This window comes from Eptatretus burgeri, chromosome 2 (assembly GCF_056783735.1).
Source record: "Eptatretus burgeri isolate ZD-2024b chromosome 2, Ebu_testis_v1, whole genome shotgun sequence".
NCBI lineage: Eukaryota > Metazoa > Chordata > Myxini > Myxiniformes > Myxinidae > Eptatretus > Eptatretus burgeri.
Genome location: NC_140962.1, coordinates 56,890,559 through 56,911,219, shown reverse-complemented (window position 1 = coordinate 56,911,219; position 20,661 = coordinate 56,890,559). Strand labels below are relative to the sequence as shown.

Here is a 20,661-nt window from a genome sequence, read left to right as displayed (position 1 = left end):
ACAACCACCAACAGCACTGGCATGAATTGCATACGCTTGTTTATGACACCATGTTTTTCAATACCCTTCTATGTCTTAATTATATATTTGTTTCTGCTCTGAAACACTGCAGCACAAAATACAATTAGCAGAAATGTAATTATATAATGCTTCTGGTAAACCAGAACTCCTTATTCTCTGTGAGAGACAGATTCAATTTCTCAGATTGCATCCAATTTGCTCTGCTGTTATAGTGTAGTCCCGCATTTGGAAAATATATATATATATATATATATATATATATATATATATATATATATATATATATATATATATGTTCACACACACACTCCACTAGTTGGCTGGATTTTTGAGTAAAGTTGGAAGACATTTTTTTCCCAAAGGATTTTGTGGGCTGAATTCATTTCTTCTGTCTGCCTAGCTGAAAATAGTTAAGATTTTATAGGAAAAAAAACAACAAAACAAAATGGCCTTCACTGAAACCAGACCATTTGTATAACAGCAGTACACAATCAGATAAGTTAGGCTTAGTAGACAGGAATATTACTCGTTTCTTTTTTTCTTCAGGCCAAAGCTTGCTTACTTCTTCACCAATGATAAATTACTGCTTTTATTTTTTATTATTTTCAATAAACTGGATGAAGCTGAAAGTCTCAAAATAAACATCACTATAAAGTTAGACGCTTGTACATTTTGGAATGGAACGTACATTTTGTTCCACTATTCCACAGAGTAAAATTGGTAAAAAGATGTTCCTGTTGCATGTTTACTCTATGTGCTTATTATCGCACAACAAATACAATATCTGCAGTTTTTATCTCTCAGCATTGTTCTAGCCTCTGACTATATGGTTTTGTTGATCAATTGTTCGTTCAAAAGGAAAAAAAACAAAACAAAAAGAAACATTTTAAATTAAAGAGATAGAATTCCAGAGATTTCAAATTTTAAAACACAAAGATAAAATCACGATAACACTTTGTAAAGATTACCGTGTGAAAGTCACAATCGTTCTCTGACATTTATTTCATCACAACATCTCTCACCCGAGTCTGAATGTAACCAAGAAAATGAAAGTCTTTCAAAGAAACAGCCAAACTAACATCAATTTCCTTCTGCAACGATAATATATTACACATCACGTGATGCCATATATCGGCCTTCTTGATTATTTCAGAACCTGATATTTCCACAAATCTGTACAGAGTGTTCTTCTAGATAATATCTCTCCATGAGTTCTGATGTTAAATAGAGAATGAAACTTAATCATGAGTATTTTGTGTGCGGTCAGATTGACCCTCAAGTAATTACTAAATTACTTCAGTACAAACTGGCAGGTGACTCGCTCGACCCAAGCTCAAATGTCCCCCGAATCAACCATGGGCCTATCCTTGTTGTCCATGCCCCTCTTTCCCCATCCGTTCCAGCTACGTCCTTGGTCCTATCCAAGCTAGCCCCTCTCTATACTTTTCCTGCGTCTCTAGATCTAACGTCTTTTGGGGCCCACTATGTCAACTTTAATCCCCCAAGAGAAACGGTGGAACTGTGGGAACCTCAGCACGAATTGGAAATGCATCTGCAGGTCCCAAAGCATTCTCAGGCAGGAAAATCCAGCAGCCAGTAATCATCCAAGTGGTGGGTGGTACACAGAGGAAACATTTCTAACTATCCTAACAATTATTAAATCATCAACTAAACTTCCCCGAGACTTGCCAATACGTCTCTCCAAAAACTATGCGGTTCTAATAACCTTAGTCCCCCCGTCGTTTTGCATGTTGGTACTCATACTGGTTCGGGCCTGGCCCTGTGTTTTACACTTGTGCCTCTGCACAATCTCCTGGCAGGGCAATGCATCTCCATCAGTAGTGCATGCACATGTCAGGGGCGGATGCAGGAATTCCAAGATGGGGGGGGAGGGGTGGGGGTCAGGGCTTGGGGGTCCTCCCTCAGAGATTTTGAGAAATTGATTGTTGGAATGGCATTTCCTGCGTTCTTGGAAGTTTTTTTTGCAATTCATTGTGTTCTTCCCTGGCACAACAGTTCAACAGATTCGCGATAACTAATGGGCCAAAGTGGCAAACTTGCCCACCCGATCCTTCCTTTTAAAAAGGCCTGTGCACACCTATAGAGCAAAATGATAGCATTGACCGACTGTGTGTACTGTCATGCGCCAAGGTTGCGAAGCTTAGGGCAGGGGGTCTCCCCACAAAAGCCATCAGATCGGATGGCGGAATGTGAATTATTTTATTATTCGTAAATGATGCTATTTTGGAAAAGATGGCCATTGTGTTTTCGAAGGAAAATGTCACACACATCATGTGGGGATATGGGAAAGTCATGGTGGATGTTTATGAGGGCCAAACATGCCATCCAACTTTCTCCCATGGAATCTCTTCGGTAGGTCTTCAGACGGCACAGGCAAGAACATAAGCGTTCAGCCTCACTGGAGCGCACAGGGAGGGCGCATCCCATATGGAGTAGGACATTGATCGATGGCAATTCGTCTCCATGTTATACCACATGGAAACAAGCCTTCAGGTCTACCTTGTTGTGCCTCATCTGCATTTATTTTACAAGAAAATCCACACACCTAGTTACTCTACGTTGATTGGCACACACAAAAGATAAACATTCCTGGTTATACTTCAGCTGAACGTGCCCAAAACATCCGACATCTTTCGCTTGTAAGATATGGGAACAGTGCGGAGGAAGAACAAACATCACAATATTGTTTTCCTTGGCCCAGTTGATCAGGTCAATAGCTAAGTGGCTTCTGTGACCATCACACAGGACAAGTATTGCGTCTGAAGCATCCAAACATTGTACATGTTTAATGAAATGGTCCTGAGTATAGTATCTAATAACCTGGGAAATTAACCATCCAGTCTGTCAGGATTCCATCAGCACCAACAGTTTTCTCCTGCATTGTCTGGCACCATTCGTTGTCTGGGAAAACAAAGAAAGGTGGAATATCTGATTTTCCATGTGCATTAACCACCAACCACTCCAACTATGGTAACAGTCTTGTTTCTTTCAGCCATGACAGCTCTTGGTTGATATCCTCTATCAGCTACCTGCAACAACATAAGGTTGCTTGTTCTCTGTATAGATGCCCTTCTCATCTACATTATAGATAAGCTGTGGTTTGTCGTTTCAATTGTAGTTGGTTAGAATATGGTCCCGTTATTTGAAGTAGTTTGAAACCGATTCTTCTGATGCACAACGTACTCTAATAGCTCAGATAAACTTGATGATTTTACCACGCACAGCTCAGGCCATCTGTCCATAAAGTTGTAGAACCACTGCATAGCACTTGTCATCTTTCCTACGCTTCCTGATGTGAACAGCGTAATCTGGAGCCATGGTGAATATCTCGGTCCTTGTGTAGCCATACCCTACTGCAGCAAGATCTTTAACATGTGCTACCAGCTTAAACTCTTCTATTTGTGACGGAATTTATAATGGCAGCAAGCCACAAGGCACATCATACAAGCCGTAGCAAGCACTTATCTGCCGTTAGGGGTTTCATAATCATAGTATCGCATGCTCTTTGGTTGTCAAAAGCAGATTATAGACACAAGGAGTAGTGTTCATACAGAAGCCTTCGGTCGTTTATTCATTCCCTGAAAAGCTCTGTAAGAGCTCCGAAAAGCTCCGTGAAAGCTCCGAAGAGCTCTGTAAAACTCAAATGGCGTCAAACTACGTTATGCAAATTGCACGAATGTACGTGACGTGCAATGCGTTTAGAGGAAAACGTGCGCAAAATACATTCCACTCTTTGTTTTTACATAAAGTCTTACAATTAGCTACATAGAGAGATATACTGACCACTTTAATCATCCTTAACGAGTAGCGCTTGTATGTAGATAATCGTAGAATGGGCCTGGTCACACCGATGGCCTCGTGGCTCAATATGAATCTCGCAACGCAGTATAAGCTTTAGAAGATGTAAACTTTGCAGGTATGAACTTTGCAACACAGTATAAGCTCCACAGCACATTGTAAGCTTATCAGAGTGGTGTAAGCTTGCAGCAACTGCAAGCTTCGCAAAGATATAAGTTTCGCAGAGAGCCCAAAGCTTTTGGCTTCACAGAATGCATCTACATCCGATCTGAGCTCCGCCCAGAACCTTTGCTCCGAGCTCTACCCAGAACATCCGCTCAGAATATTAATTGTTTTGTAAATCTTTACTAACCGACAAATGTCATGACTGGCATTACACACCTCCTCAAATTATCTTCTCTAATTTCTAACAGGCACAGTGTACTTTAAGTACAACAATCATTTTCAAGAATTAGCACAAGCTTGTGTATCGGTTGTTCAAGTGAGACAGAGGGATGAAGAGGAAGACCTTTCACATTCAGTAATCTGTTACCAATGGTCAGCCTAACCTTGTGAACATGGTGGTCTTCAATCAGGTGGATCTCTGTAACTCGGCCTAACTGCCAGTAGTTACGTGTCAGGTTTTCGTCTTTCATCAGTACCACTTCTCCAATCTGTAAGTTGCAGCGAAGAGTAGTCCACTTCTTTCTTGAAGTTGTGCTCTGAAGGTATTCCTTCTTCCATCTTGTCCAAAACGAGTGTGCCAGGTACTGAACTCTTCTCCATCACTTATGGGAGTACAAGTCAGCATCTTGGAAGATACCTGGAGGTGGCATTATCACTTTGGACTTCAGTGTCAGCAACTGGTTTGGTGACAAGGGTTCGAGTGATGTGGGATCATTCAAATTATCAACTATCAGGGGGCGACTGTTCATGATGGCCGAGGCTTCACACATGAGTGTCCTCAGCAGCCCACCGTCAAGTTGGCTACCTTAATTCTGGTCCACCCTGTGCCAGTTTGAACGTGCTTGCAGGATGGATTTAAATCTGAGGCAACCTTCTATTGCTCTCTTGGCTCTATGCCAACTGGAAAAGGTTTCCAGACATTCAAATATATTCTGGAGATGAAAATGTTGATGATTTCAACACAGTGCTGGGTAAATTAATGATAATTTCATGCCAAAAAGAAACATGAATCATGAGAGAGCTGTCTTCTATCAAAGAACCCAAAAGGATGGGGAATAGTGTTGATGAATACGTGAGAAGTTTATTTGAACTCTCTCAGTGCGCTGAGTTTGCAAACAAAGAAGAGAATATTAGAGATAGGCTTGTGCTTGGATTAAATGACAAAGAGTTTTCAGAAAAACTTCAATTGGCAAAGTGACTTGACTTCGAGCATGGCAGTGACAATGGCTATGCAGTATGAACAGGTAAAATCACAGATTCAGCAACAGAGAGGGTTGTCCGTAGATGCAGCACGCGTTAAGCATGAGCCACACAGAAGTGACACGGACAGGTATAAGCGTGAAGGTAAAGGTTCAACCTTCAAGACTCTTGCCCGGCAGAAGGAAAGAAGTGCATGAAATGTGGGAAGTTTTCTCACTTTGCTCGAGTCTGCAGGCCAAAGAATGTAATTGAAGTTGATGCATCTGAACCGTGAACACATACACCATTTTTCGTTGGGTCAGTACAAACCAATGATGAACAACCATTGAGGGTAAATCTTGAGATACGTGGCAGAAGAGTGAACTTCAAGATCGACATGGGAGCTGATGTTAATGTAATCAGCAAGAAAACATGTAATGGGTTTTCCTTGGAAAATCAGATCTGTGTCCTGCCAACTCAGTTATGCCCCTGAGTCGAGGAGGCAAAATAGACGTGTAGCCAAAAAATCGAACCAAAATGGGAGGAAGATTTGACACATCAGTGGGAGAAGAGCTATCAGCCACAAACCACCATTTACATAATTGATAATGACACTGATAGTCTCCTCTGTAGAACAACAGCCACTACTTAGGGGCTGGTCCAACGCATCAATTCAGTTAGTTTTGATGAAGTTAAGTGCCAGCCAGTCAAATTCCCCTGCTGGATTAATGAATGCTGGAAATTCCCCTGCAAACTCCCAGGATTCCCCTGCTGGTTAATGAAAATCATCCAATGGAATGCAAAAAGCTCAGCTGCTCATGGGCCGGAGTTAAAAAAAAAAAATACATCAGCTATCTCACATCCAAACCGGATATATTCTGTATTCAAGATACCTGGTTAAAAAATAGGAACCGGGGCGAATAGTATAAAGTCCCTGGTGTTTGATTTTTTTTTTGGGGGGGGGGGATTTGGCTGTAGCCGAGGGGTTTGGGTTTGAGGCGTTTCTATAGCCTCATGGCTCTGATAACACCAGTAAAACCATGAACACATTCTCACTGATTGCCCTCAGTATGGAGAACCCAGTGTTTTACACTGTGTCCGAGAGTTGGGGATCCCCTGGTCGGGTGTACCGAATACACTTTGTCAATCGAGCCAGAAGCACCCTCGACTCTGCAAATCCTCGACTCTGCTAATCGGTCTTAAAATTCATAAAGGAAATGTGGCGAACAATATCAAGTCCCTGGCATTAAAATTATTTATTTATTTGTATTTGGCTGTTGCCGATGAGTTTGGGTTCGTGGCGTTTATGGAGCCTCGCAACTCTGATAACACCAGAAAACACAAAAAAAGAAGTACTTGTAGATTACTCACTACAACCTGACACACAGTGTACACACACGTAACACCATTGACAACAATGTGGTGGGCCCTGCATCGATTGAGGTACTGTACAGTATATGCTGGTAAAATGGAAATGAGCTTTTTTTTCCTCCATAATTGTTGTGTAGCAGTCAGCCCCCACGTAGGTTCTTCAGCTCAACCGTTTTCAATGGCGTCTCCTGCTGCCCTTACGTCACCTTACGCTCTCTGACGTCACTTCCGGTTCCACCTCGTCAGTTGCAGTTCATCATGCATTCATTAATATTCATGTAACTCCCAATATCACACTAATGTGGAGATAAAAATTAGGGTGAAAATATCAGTTTGTGTAAAAGTGAAAGCGAAACATATGCAAAGTCTGAGGGGAAGGGGGGGGGGCTTGCACATTGAGTGTATAATAACTTTATTAACACTCCAAATATAGCAAACCAAAAAGACAACAGCGAGATCCGGTCTCTGGAGGGAAAGGACCGCCACATCACCATCTCATCAGATTTGGTGTTGATTCTTAGTGGGAATTGTCCTTGTTTTTCGAATTTATAAGAGACTGTACACCTCTTTTATCAATTTCCTTTCAAAATTTCATCCCTTGTCTGTGCAGCTCTTCCGGAATCTGATGCCGACAAACAAATCCTTCCAAGAAGGCCTGTGCCACAACCCCAGCTTATTGGTTGAGTGCATACCCAGGCCTCCAAGCATTTGGTAAAATATTGCATAACTATGAAGATGTATTTGTTACCTTGGCGGGTGCAGGGTAGTGGGCTGAAGACATTCATGGCAACCAGCTCAAGAGGGGCCCTCACCTGGTGTAATTGTCGCGAGGACTTCATCCGACGTGCCAGTCCCTTCTTCGTAGAACACGTGTCGCATGCGCGAAACCAGTCCTGTATATCACACACCATATTAACCCAATGGAACCTCCAGCGGACCCGAGTTGTTATCTTTGTCCTGCCCAAATGTCTGCCAGGGTGTGTACCGTGCACTTGTAAAATTGTGGTTCTAAATTGGTCTGGGATTATTATTAGCCAGAAAGTTTCTTAAAGAGAATATCTACCCACTTGTGATACAATATGTTGTCTTTCAATTCCAGAGTTTTTCACTGAACCCAGTATGTCCATGCTTTATCCACACAAAGGTGTGCTCCAAGAGGGGTGACCTCCTTACTGCTGGTTCTTTTAATTATCTGGACCCACTCGTACACCGGTCCCAGCAAGGAATCCTCCTGCTGGACCAGGCTCCATGCCAAAGTTCCAAATACTTCACCTGCGGTTAGTGGTAAAGCCTGCCTTCTCACCCGGGCTGCTCGGACAATGATCTGATGGGAGGATTCTGCCAACTGGTCCCTCTCCTCATGTCTCATGCGGAATTTATTTTTTGTCCAGGAAAGGGCACCGAGAGAGCGCATCCGCATTCCCATGAGCCTTTCGGCTCTATGGGCCACATTAAAATAGTACTGGTGCAATTTCTCCATCCACCTTGCAATTTGGCCGTGGGGTTCCTTGAACCGCAAGAGCCATTGCAGGGAGGAATGACCCACCCCTCAAAAATTTCTGCCCGTACAAGTATGGGTGGAAATGAGTTATTGCAGACAGAATTGCCAATAACTCCTTGCTAGTGACCCAATAATTTCACTTGAGCCAACTCGTGGTCCATCCAACTAATTTTATCACCCTGGTAATGCCCTGGTACGCTGCCAACCCTCCCCTCACACTTCCTTCCCTCACCCTTATGCTGCCTTCATTGCCCTTACACTGACTTCCCTTCCCCTCCCCGCACACTTCTTCCCTTGCTATTATACTGCCTCTCCTTCCACTTACGCTGACTTTCCCTCCCTTCATGCTACTTACCTTCCACTCACGCTGCCTTCCCCTCGCATCACATTGCCTTCACCTCCCCTCAAGCTGCCTTCCCCTCCCCTCATGCTGCCTTCCCCTCCCCTCATGCTGCCTTCCCCTCTCCTCACGCTGCCATTCCCTCTCCTGACGCTGCCTTCCCCTCACTTCATGCTGCCTTCCCCTCCCCTCATGCTGCCTTCCTTTCCCCTCATGCTGCCTTCCCATTTACTCTCCTCACACTGCCTTCTTCCTCTCCTCTCATGCTGCCTTCTTCCCCTCCTCTCTTCCTACTTTCTTTCCCGCCCCTCACGCTGCTTTCCCTTCCCAGCCCCCCATGAATCCTTCCCTTCCCTTCATACTGCCTTCCCTTCCCCTTCCCTCACACTGCCTTCCCATACTGTCACATTGCCTTCGCCTCCCCTCACGCTGCCTTCTCCTCCACTCAGGCTGCCTTCCCTCCACTCCCCTCATGCTGCCTTCCCCCCCCCTCATGCTGCCTTCCCCTCAGTTGATGCTGCCTTCCCCTCACTTCATGCAGCCTTGATTTCCCCTCATGCTGCCTTCCCATTTACTTCCCTCACACTGCTCTCCCATTCCCTCCCCTCACACTGCCCTCCCATTCCCTCCCCTCACACTGCCCTCCCATTCCCTCCCCTCACACTGCCCTCCCATTCCCTCCCTTCACACTGCCTTCTTCCTCTCCTCTCATGCTGCCTTCTTCTCCTTATCTCATGCTACTTTCTTTCCCGCCCGTCACACTGCCTTCACTTCACTGCCCCACATGCTGTCTTCCTTTCTCCACCACTCATGCCTCGTTCCCTTCCCCTCACACTGCTTTCCCTTCCCTTCCTCTCATACTGCCTTCCCTTCCTCTCATACTGCTTTCCCTTCCCTTCCTCTCACACTGCCTTCCCTTCCCCTCACACTGCCTTTCCTTCCCCTCACACTGCCTTCCCTTCCGCTTCCCTCACACTGCCTTCCCTTCTCCTCACACTGCCTTTCCTTCCCCTCACACTTCCTTCCCTTCCCCTCCCACTGTCTTGCCTTCCCATCCCGCACTGCCTTCCTTCTCCCTCCCCTCATATTTACATCCTCTCAAACTCCCTCCACACTTTCTCCCCCTCCCCTTCCCTCACACTTACTTACTCCCAAATCCCCCCCTCACTTCCTCCCCTCCCCTCACACTTACTTCCTCCCCCTTCCCCCTCCTCACCACACCCTCCTGTATCCTCTCCCCTCCCTCCTCTGCTCTCCTTCCCCCACCCTCCTCTATCCTCTCCCTCACCTTCTCCTGTCTCCTCCCCCATCCTCCTCTCTCCTCCCCCACTAACCTCTGTCCTATCCTCCTCCCTCACCCTCATCTGTCCTCTCGCCCTCCCCCACCCTCCACTCTCCTCTCCCCTCCCCACGCTCATCTGTCCTCTCCCCTCCCCCACCATCCTCTGTCCTCTTCCCCTCCCCCACCCTCATCTGTCCTCTCCCCTTCCTTTGTCCTCTCCCCTCCCCCACCCTCATCTGTCCTCTCCCTCCCCCCATCCTCCTCTGTCCTCTCCCCTCCCCCACCATCATCTGTCCTCTCACCTCCCCCACACTCGTCTGTCCTTTTCCCTCCCCCACCCTCATCTGTCCTCTCCCCTTCCTCTGTCCTCTCCCCTCCCCCACCCTCATCTGTCATCTCCCCTTCCTCTGTCCTCTCCCCTCCCCACCCTCATCTGTCCTCTCCCCTCCCCCCACCCTCCTCTGTCCTCTCTCCCCTCCCCCACCATCATCTGTCCTCTCCCTCCCCACGCTCATCTGTCCTCTCCCTCCCTCCCTCTGTCCTCTCTCCCTCCCTCCTCTGTCCTCTCCCCTCCCCCTCTCCTCTGTCCTCTCCCTCCCTCCTCTGTCCTCTTCCCTCCTCTGTCCTCTCCCCCTACCTCCTCTGTCCTCTTCCCTCCCCCACACTCATCTGTCCTCTCCCTCCCCCACCCTCACCTGACCTCTCCCTCTCTCACCTGTCCTCTCCCCTCCCCCCACCCTCCTCTGTCCTCTCCCCCTCCCCCACCATCATCTGTCCTCTCTCCCTCCCCCACGCTCATCTGTCCTCTCCCCCTCCCTCCTCTGTCCTCTTCCCTCCCCCTCTGTCCTCTTCCCTCCCCCACGCTCATCTGTCCTCTCCCCCTCCCTCCTCTGTCCTCTTCCCTCCCCCTCCCTCCTCTGCCCTCTCCCCTCCCTCCTCTGTCCTCTCCCCTCCCCCACCATCTGTCCTCTCCCCTCCCCCCACGCTCCTCTGTCCTCTCCCCCTCCCCCTCCCTCCTCTGTCCTCTCCCCTCCCCCACCCTCCTCTGTCCTCTCCCCCTCCCCCTCCCTACCCTCCTCTGTCCTCTCCCCTCCCCCTACCCTCCTCTGTCCTCTCCCCTCCCCCACCCTCCTCTGTCCTCTCCCCCTCCCCTACCCTCCTCTGTCCTCTCCCCCTCCCCTACCCTCCTCTGTCCTCTCCCCTCCCCCACCCTCCTCTGTCCTCTCCCCCTCCCCTGTCCTCTCCCCCTCCCCTCCCCCACCCTCCTCTGTCCTCTCCCCCTCCCTGTCCTCTCCCCCTCCCCCTCCCCCACCCTCCTCTGTCCTCTCCCCTCCCCCTGTCCTCTCCCCCTCCCCTCCCCCACCCTCCTCTGTCCTCTCCCCTCCCCTGTCCTCTCCCCTCCCCTCCCCCACCCTCCTCTGTCCTCTCCCCTCCCCCTCCCCCACCCTCCTCTGTCCTCTCCCCTCCCCTGTCCTCTCCCCCTCCCCCTCCCCCACCCTCCTCTGTCCTCTCCCCCCTCCCTGTCCTCTCCCCCTCCCCCTCCCCCACCCTCCTCTGTCCTCTCCCCTCCCCTGTCCTCTCCCCCTCCCCCTCCCCCACCCTCCTCTGTCCCTCTCCCCCTGTCCTCTCCCCCTCCCCCTCCCCCACCCTCCTCTGTCCTCTCCCCTCCCCTGTCCTCTCCCCCTCCCCCTCCCCCTCCCCCTCCCCCACCCTCCTCTGTCCTCTCCCCCTCCCCTCCCCCACCCTCCTCTGTCCTCTCCCCTCCTCCCCTCCCCCACCCTCCTCTGTCCTCTCCCCTCCCCCTCCCCCACCCTCCTCTGTCCTCTCCCCCTCCCCCTCCCCCACCCTCCTCTGTCCTCTCCCTCCCCCTCCCCCACCCTCCTCTGTCCTCTCCCCCTCCCCCACCCTCCTCTGTCCTCTCCCCTCCCCTCCCCCACCCTCCTCTGTCCTCTCCCCTCCCCTCCCCCACCCTCCTCTGTCCTCTCCCCCTCCCCTCCCCCACCCTCCTCTGTCCTCTCCCCCTCCCCCACCCTCCTCTGTCCTCTCCCCCTCCCCCCACCCTCCTCTGTCCTCTCCCCCTCCCCTGTCCTCTCCCCTCCCCCACCCTCCTCTGTCCTCTCCCCTCCCCCCTCCCCTGTCCTCTCCCCCTCCCCCGTCCTCTCCCCCTCCCCGTCCCTCTCCCCCTCCCCCGTCCTCTCCCCCTCCCCCGTCCTCTCCCCCTCCCCACCCTCCTCTGTCCTCTCCCCCTCCCCTCCCCCTGTCCTCTCCCCCTCCCCCTCCCCTGTCCTCTCCCCCTCCCCTCCCCTGTCCTCTCCCCTCCCCCCTCCCCTGTCCTCTCTCCCCTCCCCTCCCCTGTCCTCTCCTCTCCCCTCCCCCTCCCCTGTCCTCTCCCCTCCCCCCTCCCCTGTCCTCTCCCCCTCCCCCTCCCCTGTCCTCTCCCCTCCCCCCGTCCCTCCCCTCCCCGTCCTCTCCCCCTCCCCCACCCTCCTCTGTCCTCTCCCCCTCCCCACCTTCCTCTATCCTCTCCCCTCCCCCACCTTCCTCTATCCTCTCCCCTCCCCCACCCTCCTCTGTCCTCTCCTCCTCCCCCACCCTCCTCTGTTCTCTCTTCCCCGCTCCTTTCCTCCTTTCTCTCTTCCTCCGTTCCCCTCCTCTCCGTAACATTATTGGTGACTAAATTAACTTGCTGTTATTTCTAAATATATTAGTGTTATGTCAAAATAACATATTCCTAACCTGCAACGCATTTACTTTTAAAGTGTTGATATTTTCACAAGTTTACTAATTAAAAAAAAACATCTCGTTTTCGTGGTATTCACAATGTCACGTGGTTGTTGGTCACCGGAAGTCGGAAGTTCTCATCGAAATAATTTATGTGAAAATCCCAAATCCCCCAGATCGATTCAACTGAAGTGTCATTGCCCTCTGCACACAAGGTCCGTACGAGGTAAAATGTAATATAGAAGTTTATAAAGCGAAAATGGAAGTTATTTTTAGACGAACAGGTCATAAAACGTGTTCCGAAATCCGCACGATAAGAGTTTTGTGTTTTGTCACGTGATTTACACGAGTCTCCCGAGGTTGAAGTTGATCAATGAATTCCCGATCGTGTCGGTGCGGATCAGGTTTGAGTCGATGAGAAATACTTCACTGAAACACAAATAACAAGGAAATAATTTTAAAATTTTCGGTCTCCTCAGTCGGATATACAAAACCAACTCGATACTCGTCAACGAAGTACTATGTAAAAATGTGGCCTATCTAGACGTTCGTAGATCTATTAAAGTACATTTATTTTATTTTTTAAATGAAGAATGAGTGGGTTATTCTATCTTCGGCGGGTTGTGCAGGCGAATCAGAAACGATCCTCTGAATTTAAAACAATCATGGTTCGAATGGAGCACCATAAGACGTGTGTGTGTGTGTGTGTGTGTGTGTGTGTGTGTGTGTGTGTGTGTGTGTGTGTGTGTGTGTGTGTGTGTGTGTGTGTGTGTGTGTGTGTGTGTGTGTGTGTGTGTGTGTGTGTGTGTGTGTGTGTGTGTATACTGTTTTAGTTTTGAGGTAAAGCGTGTATTTGGTCGAAATTGACACATCCGCTGCCCCTCCGTGATGTTTCCGATCGCAGGTTTACCCTTTAGGGAGTTTAGGGTTTATCTCGATCTGAGAGCCCTTAGGTTATCTTGCTTGTGCTCCCGTCAAAAATGCACTTTCTGTGCCATACCTACCTTGGAATGATGAAGTTCCCGCATTTAATACTCTTGAAGGCGTTGGAGCAGAACCTCAGAAAACTGTCCTTACTGAATCTCTGGCAAGACTTCCAGGAAAAACGAGTAACAATATTTTTACCTGAGACATGTCACAGGTCGATAAGTAGAACAGTGATATATCCTTCTTCTTCTTCTCTTTAATCTTCTTCTTCTTCTTCATAAATCTTATTCTTCTCCTCCTTCTTCTTCTTCTTCTTCTTCTTCTTCTTCTTCTTCTTCTTCTTCTTCTTCTTCTTCTTCTTCTTCTTCTTCTCCTTCTTCTCCTTCTTCTTCTTCTTCTTCTCCTTCTTCTTCTTCTTCTTCTTCTCCTTCTTCTTCTCCTTCTTCTTCTTCTTCTTCTTCTTCTTCTTCTTCTTCTTCTTCTTCTTCTTCTTCTTCTTCTTCTTCTTCTCTTCTTCTTCTTCTTCTTCTTCTTCTTCTTCTTCTTCTTCTTCTTCTTCTTCTTCTTCTTCTTCTTCTTCTTCTTCTTCTTCTTCTTCTTCTTCTTCTTCTACCCTTATCCTTCTTGACGTATCATATTCTTCTTCTTCTGCACTTCCTCTTCTTCATCTTCTTCTGCCCTTATCCTTCTTTACTTATCCTTCTTAACTTCTATTCTTCTTCTTCTTCTACCCTATCCTTCTGCACTTATCCTTCTTAACTTATCATATTCTTCTTCTTCTTCTTCACTTATCCTTAACTTTTCTTCTTCTTCTTCTTCCCTTATCCTTAACTTATCATCTTCTTCTTCTTCTTCTTCTTCTTCACTTCTTCCCTTATCCGTCTTAACTTATTAAATTCTTCTTCTTCTTCTTCTTCACTTATCGTATTCTTCTTCTTATTCACTTATTCTTGTTCTTCTTCTTCACTTATTTTTATTCTTTTTCTTCTTCACTTATTCTTCTGCTTCTTGTTGGTGGTGTTGCTGTTGTTGGAAATGTGCACCCATTGGTCGGACAGCTGCCGGACCCCACCCACATTGGTCCCTTGACTCCAACCACCACAAGATGAAATTATTTGGTTTTCTGTTGGGCCTAACACATTAAGCCTGTTGGCCTCTGCTGATTATACACTGTCCAGGTTTCTGTTTGTTGCGTCATATTTCCATTGGCTTTGTTTTGGTCGAGTGTTAATCATGATGAGGGACCCCCAAAAATCTAATCATATGAAGAACTAGAACGGGCACTCATAGAGCGCATACCTTCGCCGCCACTACTTTTTTTTGTTCTTGGTATGAGTGTGGGGAACTGGTTTCTTATGAATGGTCTTATGACACAAACCACATATCTATAATGTCATGACCCCCCTCCCCCGACTTCCAGGGGCTACGGACTAAACAACAATCAACTCACGTCGTTTTGGCGAGTCTTCACTCGCAAGCTCGGTGAATACAACGTTTCAACAAGAGAAGGTAATCTCGTTTGATGCTGGTTTCATGCAAATCAAAGAAGAATTGACTGAGTTATTCCGAAAACCGCATATTTTTCAAGGGCGTGACCCCCCCCCCCGACATTTTACCCCAACCGGTGACATGTGTTATGACGTCATTGTGTCACAAGATTGGGCATTAAATTCTGAACATTTTGGTGCTGGGTTCATGTAAAGCGGACAAGAATCGACCGCGTTATGACAAAAATCGCATATTTTTCAAGGTCGTGACCCCCCTGACCTTTGACCCCTAACCGGTAACAAGATTATGGGCGTCATTGTGTCATATTGCATATCACAAGATGAGGCGTTGAATTCTGAACATTTTGGCGTTAGTTGCATGCAAATTGAATAAAAATTGACCGTGTTATCGTAAAAAGACGGTTTTGACCTTTTTGTGACCTTGACCTTGACCTTTGACCCAAACGATCCCAAAATCTAATCGAATGCTTCCTGGCTAATAACCAATCATCCCACCAAATTTCATGCAATTCGGTTTAATACTTTATGAGTTATACGAATCACAAGATTACAAATAAATAAATAAATACACGCCGACCAAAACATAACCTTTCGCAGAATGTGAAGGTAATAATAGTAAGTTTTAATCAAACCTGTCAGAATGCACAGTAATGAAACGTTACATTACCTAGATTACGAAAAAAATAGCGTTACATCGTTTTTGACCAGCCCTATATTGGGGTTAAACAATCTGTGACCGTGTGGCGAATCGGCTCGTTCTTACATAACCATGGTGGAGGTTGACATGGATAAAGAGGTGTCGAGCTAATATTTTAATGGCGCAGTAAATGTGTTTCCCAATCGTGCTGTTCATCTTCGAAGAGTGTTTTAAATGCATTCAGCCCGGTTACGGATTTTGTCGCAGGTTGTGTTTGCTGAACTACCCACATTAGTTATTTATTATACATCTGGTCACAGCATCTCGGCTCGAATGGCAGACATTGCCCGAGTTATCTTCATCAAGCCCTGTCCTGATGTTGGAATATCTTTAAGAGCTGATTCTGTAATCCATCTCTGTTTATTGTTAATGAGTTTTAAAGGGGTTAAAATATAAAATATTTGAATTTGTATTTATAAGCAACCAATCCGACAGGAGGCTGCACACAAATGGCCAGATTAACCTTTTGTGGGCCTGGTGCCAAACAAATTTGTGGCCCCCCATTTGGGGAACCATTGCAAAAGGCGGGAGATCGACACAGGAGTAGTCTTTACCATGGTACACAACTGTACACAAGTTTTATTTACAAGTTTAAATTGCAGATGCAGGTGGCTATGCATGGTGTTGGCTTGATGGTTAGGGAGGCAGGCTTGGGATCACAAGGTCCTGAGTTCAAATCCTGCTCATCGATTAATTAATACCAGGTGGGGTTAACTCAGCCTGTCATCCTTCCAAGGTAAGCAAAATGAGTACCAGCTTGCTGGTATCCTATGTTGGAGTGGTGACCCATCCAGGATTGTGCCCAATAGCCAAGGAGACTGCTTTGGCAGCACCAATCCTCTGCACAGAGTATGGTCCCAATGGATGGATGGATGGATGTGGCTGCCACTTGAGTACCAGCAATGGTAGCCCGAGGGCAAAACGACATATACTACATGTGTAATAAAGTAAATAAGAAATGAAAAAAAATATAAATCCAACAGTGGATAACAAACAGCCTTCCATTTGCTGATCCCACAAAGTTATATTCTTATTCTTCATTGAAATGTACCTCAAGGCTGTCCATCCTGGATTTGTTTCCCAGTCCTGCTATAAACTGTCATGGCTGTGTTTCACAGGCAGGGTGATTCATCAATGTGTGTGCTGTCCCTCAGATGGACGTTAAACGGGATTCCTGTCTGCCAACATTCGTTGGCCATTAAATATCCCGTTAGTTGGTGAATGTTAAACGTCCATTGCAAAGAGTACTGGAACAATCGCCGGCACCATGAACAAATTCCAAAATTCTTCCCTAACCAGTAGAGGGCATTGCATCAGCGGCACAGCCCACCATCAGCCAATAATGCTACCCCACAGCCTTGTACTGCATACGAAAGAAGAAGAGAAATTCATATAAATTATCTGTTTCAGTCCAGTTAAGATAACACGTGTTTTGTTTGCAAATTTCTTAGAATATACGATAAACTCGGCATTTCTACCTATCGTTTTGCTGACAGGTTTCATCCAAAGATGGCATGTTGTCGTTCACAAACATTCTGCTCTATTCACTCTTTCATTCTCCCTAGGTCATCTTCCATCTGCTTGGAAGTCAGCGAACATTACCTTCATCAACCATCCTTGCTGCTTATATATGGCGTGAGCAAAATTTACTTCCACTTTGCTGTGAAAATCCTTGTTGGGTGCTTTGGTTTGAACCTCTTAAAATGGGTGAAATTAAATGTTTTGAAAACTTTGAATCTGTTATAGTCTATATATTGCAAGAAGACTCCATGGATGTTTGTGTGGTGTGTGTCTGAAGTGGTCTAGAGGGTCTACAGGTCTAAAAGCTCTAAGGGTCTAAAAGGCTAATAAGGGGGCTAAAGGTTGAAGGGAAGGTTTAGACAAAGGGTATTTTCCAATAGTAGTTTTTGTCTGGAGAGGTCTGAGGGGTTCAAAGGGCCTGAAGGGGTATACAATGGTCCATGGGATCCAAGGAGTCTAAAGGGTATGTTCCAATAGTAGTTGGGGTTTAAAGGATGTGAAGGTGTGTTAAGGGTCTAAGGGGTCTAAAACATACAAGGGTAAGGGGTGGAGGAGAGGAGGCAGCGTGGAGGAGAGGAGGCAGCGTGGAGGAGAGGAGGCAGCGTGGAGGAGAGGAGGCAGCGTGGAGGAGAGGAGGCAGCGTGAGAGAAATTGGAGGAAATGTGAGGGGATTGAAGTGTGAGGTTGGGGAGGCAGCATGAGGGGGTGGTGGGAAACAGCATGAAGAAAAGGGGAGGCAGCGTGAGGAGAGGGGAAGAAGGCAGAGTGAGGAGAGTGGAAGAAGGCAGCGTGAGGGGAGGGGAAGAAGGCAGCGTGAGGGGAGGGGAAGCTGCGTGAGGTGAAGATAAGGCAGCGTAAGGGCAAGGGAATGAAGCTGGAGGGGAGGGGAGGGAAGGCAGCTTAATGGGAATGAATGCAGCATAAGGGCAAGGGAAGGAAGCACGAGGGGAGTGTCGGCAGTGTAAGGGCAAGGGAAGGAAGCATGAGGGGAGTGTAGGCACTGTAAGGGCAAGGGAAGGAAGCATGAGGGGAGTGTAGGCAGTGTAAGGGCAAGGGGAGGAAGCATGAGGGGAGTGTAGGCAGTGTAAGGGCAAGGGAAGGAAGCATTAGGGGAGTGTAGGCACTGTAAGGGCTAGGGAAGGAAGCATGAGGGGAGTGTAGGCAGTGTAAGGGCAAGGGGAAGAAGCATTAGGGGAGTGTAGGCACTGTAAGGGCAAGGGGAGGAAGCATGAGGGGAGTGTAGGCAGTGTAAGGGCAAGGGAAGGAAGCATGAGGGGAGTGTAGGCACTGTAAGGGCAAGAGAAGGAAGCATGAGGGGAGTCTAGACAGTGTAAGGGCAAGCGAAAGAAGCATGAGGGGAGTGTCAGCAGTGTAAGGGCCAGGGAAGGAAGCATTAGGCGAGTGTAGGCACTGTAAGGGCAAGGGAAGGAAGCATGAGGGGAGTGTAGGCAGTGTAAGGGCAATGGAACGAAGCATTACGGGAGTGTAGGCACTGTAAGGGCAAGGGAAGGAAGCATGAGGGGAGTCTCGGCAGTGTAAGGGCAAGGGGAGGAAGCATGAGGGGAGTGTAGGCACTGTAAGGGCAAGGGAAGGAAGCATGAGGGGAGTCTAGGCAGTGTAAGGGCAAGGGAAGGAAGCATTACGGGAGTGCAGGCAGTGTAAGGGCAAGGGAGGGAAGCATGAGGGAGTGTAGGCAGTGTAAGGGCAAGGGAAGGAAGCATGAGGGGAGTGTAGGCAGCGTAAGGGCAAGGGAAGGAAGCATGAGGGGAGTGTAGGCACTGTAAGGGCAAGGGAAGGAAGCATGAGGGAGTGTAGGCAGTGTAAGGGCAAGGGAAGGAAGCATGAGGGGAGTGTAGGCAGCGTAAGGGCAAGGGAAGGAAGCATGAGGGGAGTGTAGGCAGTGTAAGGGCAAGGGAAGGAAGCATGAGGGGAGTGTAGGCAGTGTAAGGGCAAGGGAAGGAAGCATGAGGGGAGTGCAGGCAGTGTAAGGGCAAGGGAAGGAAGCATGAGGGGAGTGTAGGCAGAGTACCAAGGCATTACCGTGGCGATAAAAAGCACCCAAACAACAACTTTTATTTTTAACCGTTGTGTTCCATGTAAAACTGGGCGGGAGTATTTTATGATTAAAAGCCATGCTATCTACCTGGCAAAGGACTGCCTGCATGCATGCCCCAACCTGCTGGCATGCAGGCACGTACAAATCCCATCATGTCTGACCTCTGTGTGTGCTGTCTTTGTACCTCTTCGTTTTCAGCCACTGCTAACTATTGATATATTGCAGAAACTGTTAGTAGATTTATATTAATATTTTTTTCATGAAAGCCGATCGCTACACAAAACAGGAAAAAGAAAGCTGTGAACGTAATTTCCGGAAAAAGGGACCTCTGTCGACTCTATCGTCATGGATTGTCAAAGCAGGTTAGAGAGCACAGTGTTGTGCCAAATGAAGTTACACTTTCTGCACATTCCTTAATCTTTTTTCCACTCAATATAATCGTCCGAAGAGGAGAACAAAATAAGTTTAATGTTAATTTTTATTCCCTTTTTTATTTTTATTTTTTAAACGCAAAGATTTGTATTTCAACGATTCCAAAGATTGGTATTTCCATCAGTGAAGCGATAGGCACACTTCTCGTGGTTTTGAAACAAGCAACCAAGCAGCTTGGTGAGCACTCGCCAAGTGGCTTAAGCATTCAAGCAAGCACTCCAATGGAAAGCCTGGCTTGGCAAGCGATTACTCATTGCCATCGGTCATATGAACCCATGCACCCGGAAATGTCCAAGCAATGTCCGAATTGAAAAAATGAACACTATTTTTTAGCAGTCAGAACTGATGCTAAGTTCAAGTCTGGAGCTTAAATTTTGTCATTCGGCTTAGTTTAACCTTTTGAACCCTGAGCTCCTTGGACTTTTGGCTCCCCCCACCCTGGGCTCCCTGGATTAATATAATTGAAAAGTTGAAATTTGTTTTATTTTGGTTTTCTGCATGGAAAAATGTTTTTCAAACCCTGTAATCTATACTAATAAATGTCAATGTGTGTGTGCGTCAGTGTGTCTCCTCCATAACACCAAAACCGTAAAACCTAGCAGCCTGAAACTTTGCATACATACAAAGAATATTCACAAGGATGGGCCGAATGGCATGTGTGACAAAGCGTGTGCACAGCAAAAACCTCCTTCGCACTTGCAGTTGTTTTTTTTTTAATGACGCTCTCACGGCACGCATGCCAGGACGGGACGGGAAGCGATGGGAGAACCACCAAATCGTGTGCACAGTAAAAGCCTCCCTCGCACTTCTTCAGCTGTTAGGGGCGACGCTGATGGGAATATTAAGGGTGGGGGGAGAAAGTGGGAGGGAGAGGTGGGAGGGAGAGGGAGGAGAGAGAGAGAGGACAGAGGTGAGAGAGAGGACAGAGGTGAGGCAGGGGAGGGAGAGGGGGGAGCTTGAAGAGGAGAAGAGCAAGGAAGGGGGGGGGGTGAGGTGGGGAAAGTGATGCCTCACCAAATGTTGTTATACACTGCGAGAAGGATGGCGGTGTGAGAAACAGACAGACAGATGTGTGGGAGAAGAGTTTTGCCCTCGGAGCAAAACTTTGAGAACAAAACTTC

General features: G+C 47.6%; 1 protein-coding gene and 1 long non-coding RNA gene across 6 annotated transcripts in view; one reads left to right on the top strand and one right to left on the bottom strand.

The window, feature by feature from the left end:
* Nucleotides 1-13,540, bottom strand: part of LOC147032098 (uncharacterized) — a 52,431-nt gene extending 38,891 nt beyond the window's left edge. Inside the window, exons 1-2 of the long non-coding RNA XR_015055031.1 lie at nucleotides 13,404-13,540; nucleotides 7,368-7,448 (exon numbers count right to left, since the gene is read on the bottom strand). This is a non-coding gene — a long non-coding RNA (uncharacterized LOC147032098). The remainder of the gene's footprint in view (nucleotides 1-7,367; nucleotides 7,449-13,403) is intronic.
* LOC147032097 (uncharacterized) overlaps nucleotides 12,484-20,661 on the top strand; it is a 41,605-nt gene continuing 33,427 nt past the window's right edge. The window contains exons 1-3 of one of the 5 annotated variants that reach the window (XM_085869412.1): nucleotides 12,484-12,614; nucleotides 14,747-14,835; nucleotides 17,097-17,166. In XM_085869412.1, the coding sequence (XP_085725538.1) occupies nucleotides 12,499-12,614; nucleotides 14,747-14,835; nucleotides 17,097-17,166 (275 nt within the window). In that variant the 5' untranslated portion in view covers nucleotides 12,484-12,498. Of the gene's footprint in view, nucleotides 12,626-13,154; nucleotides 13,541-14,746; nucleotides 14,836-17,096; nucleotides 17,167-20,661 lie in introns of those variants that run through there. The other 4 variants (XM_085869413.1, XM_085869411.1, XM_085869410.1 and 1 more) reach the window with 4 other exon arrangements.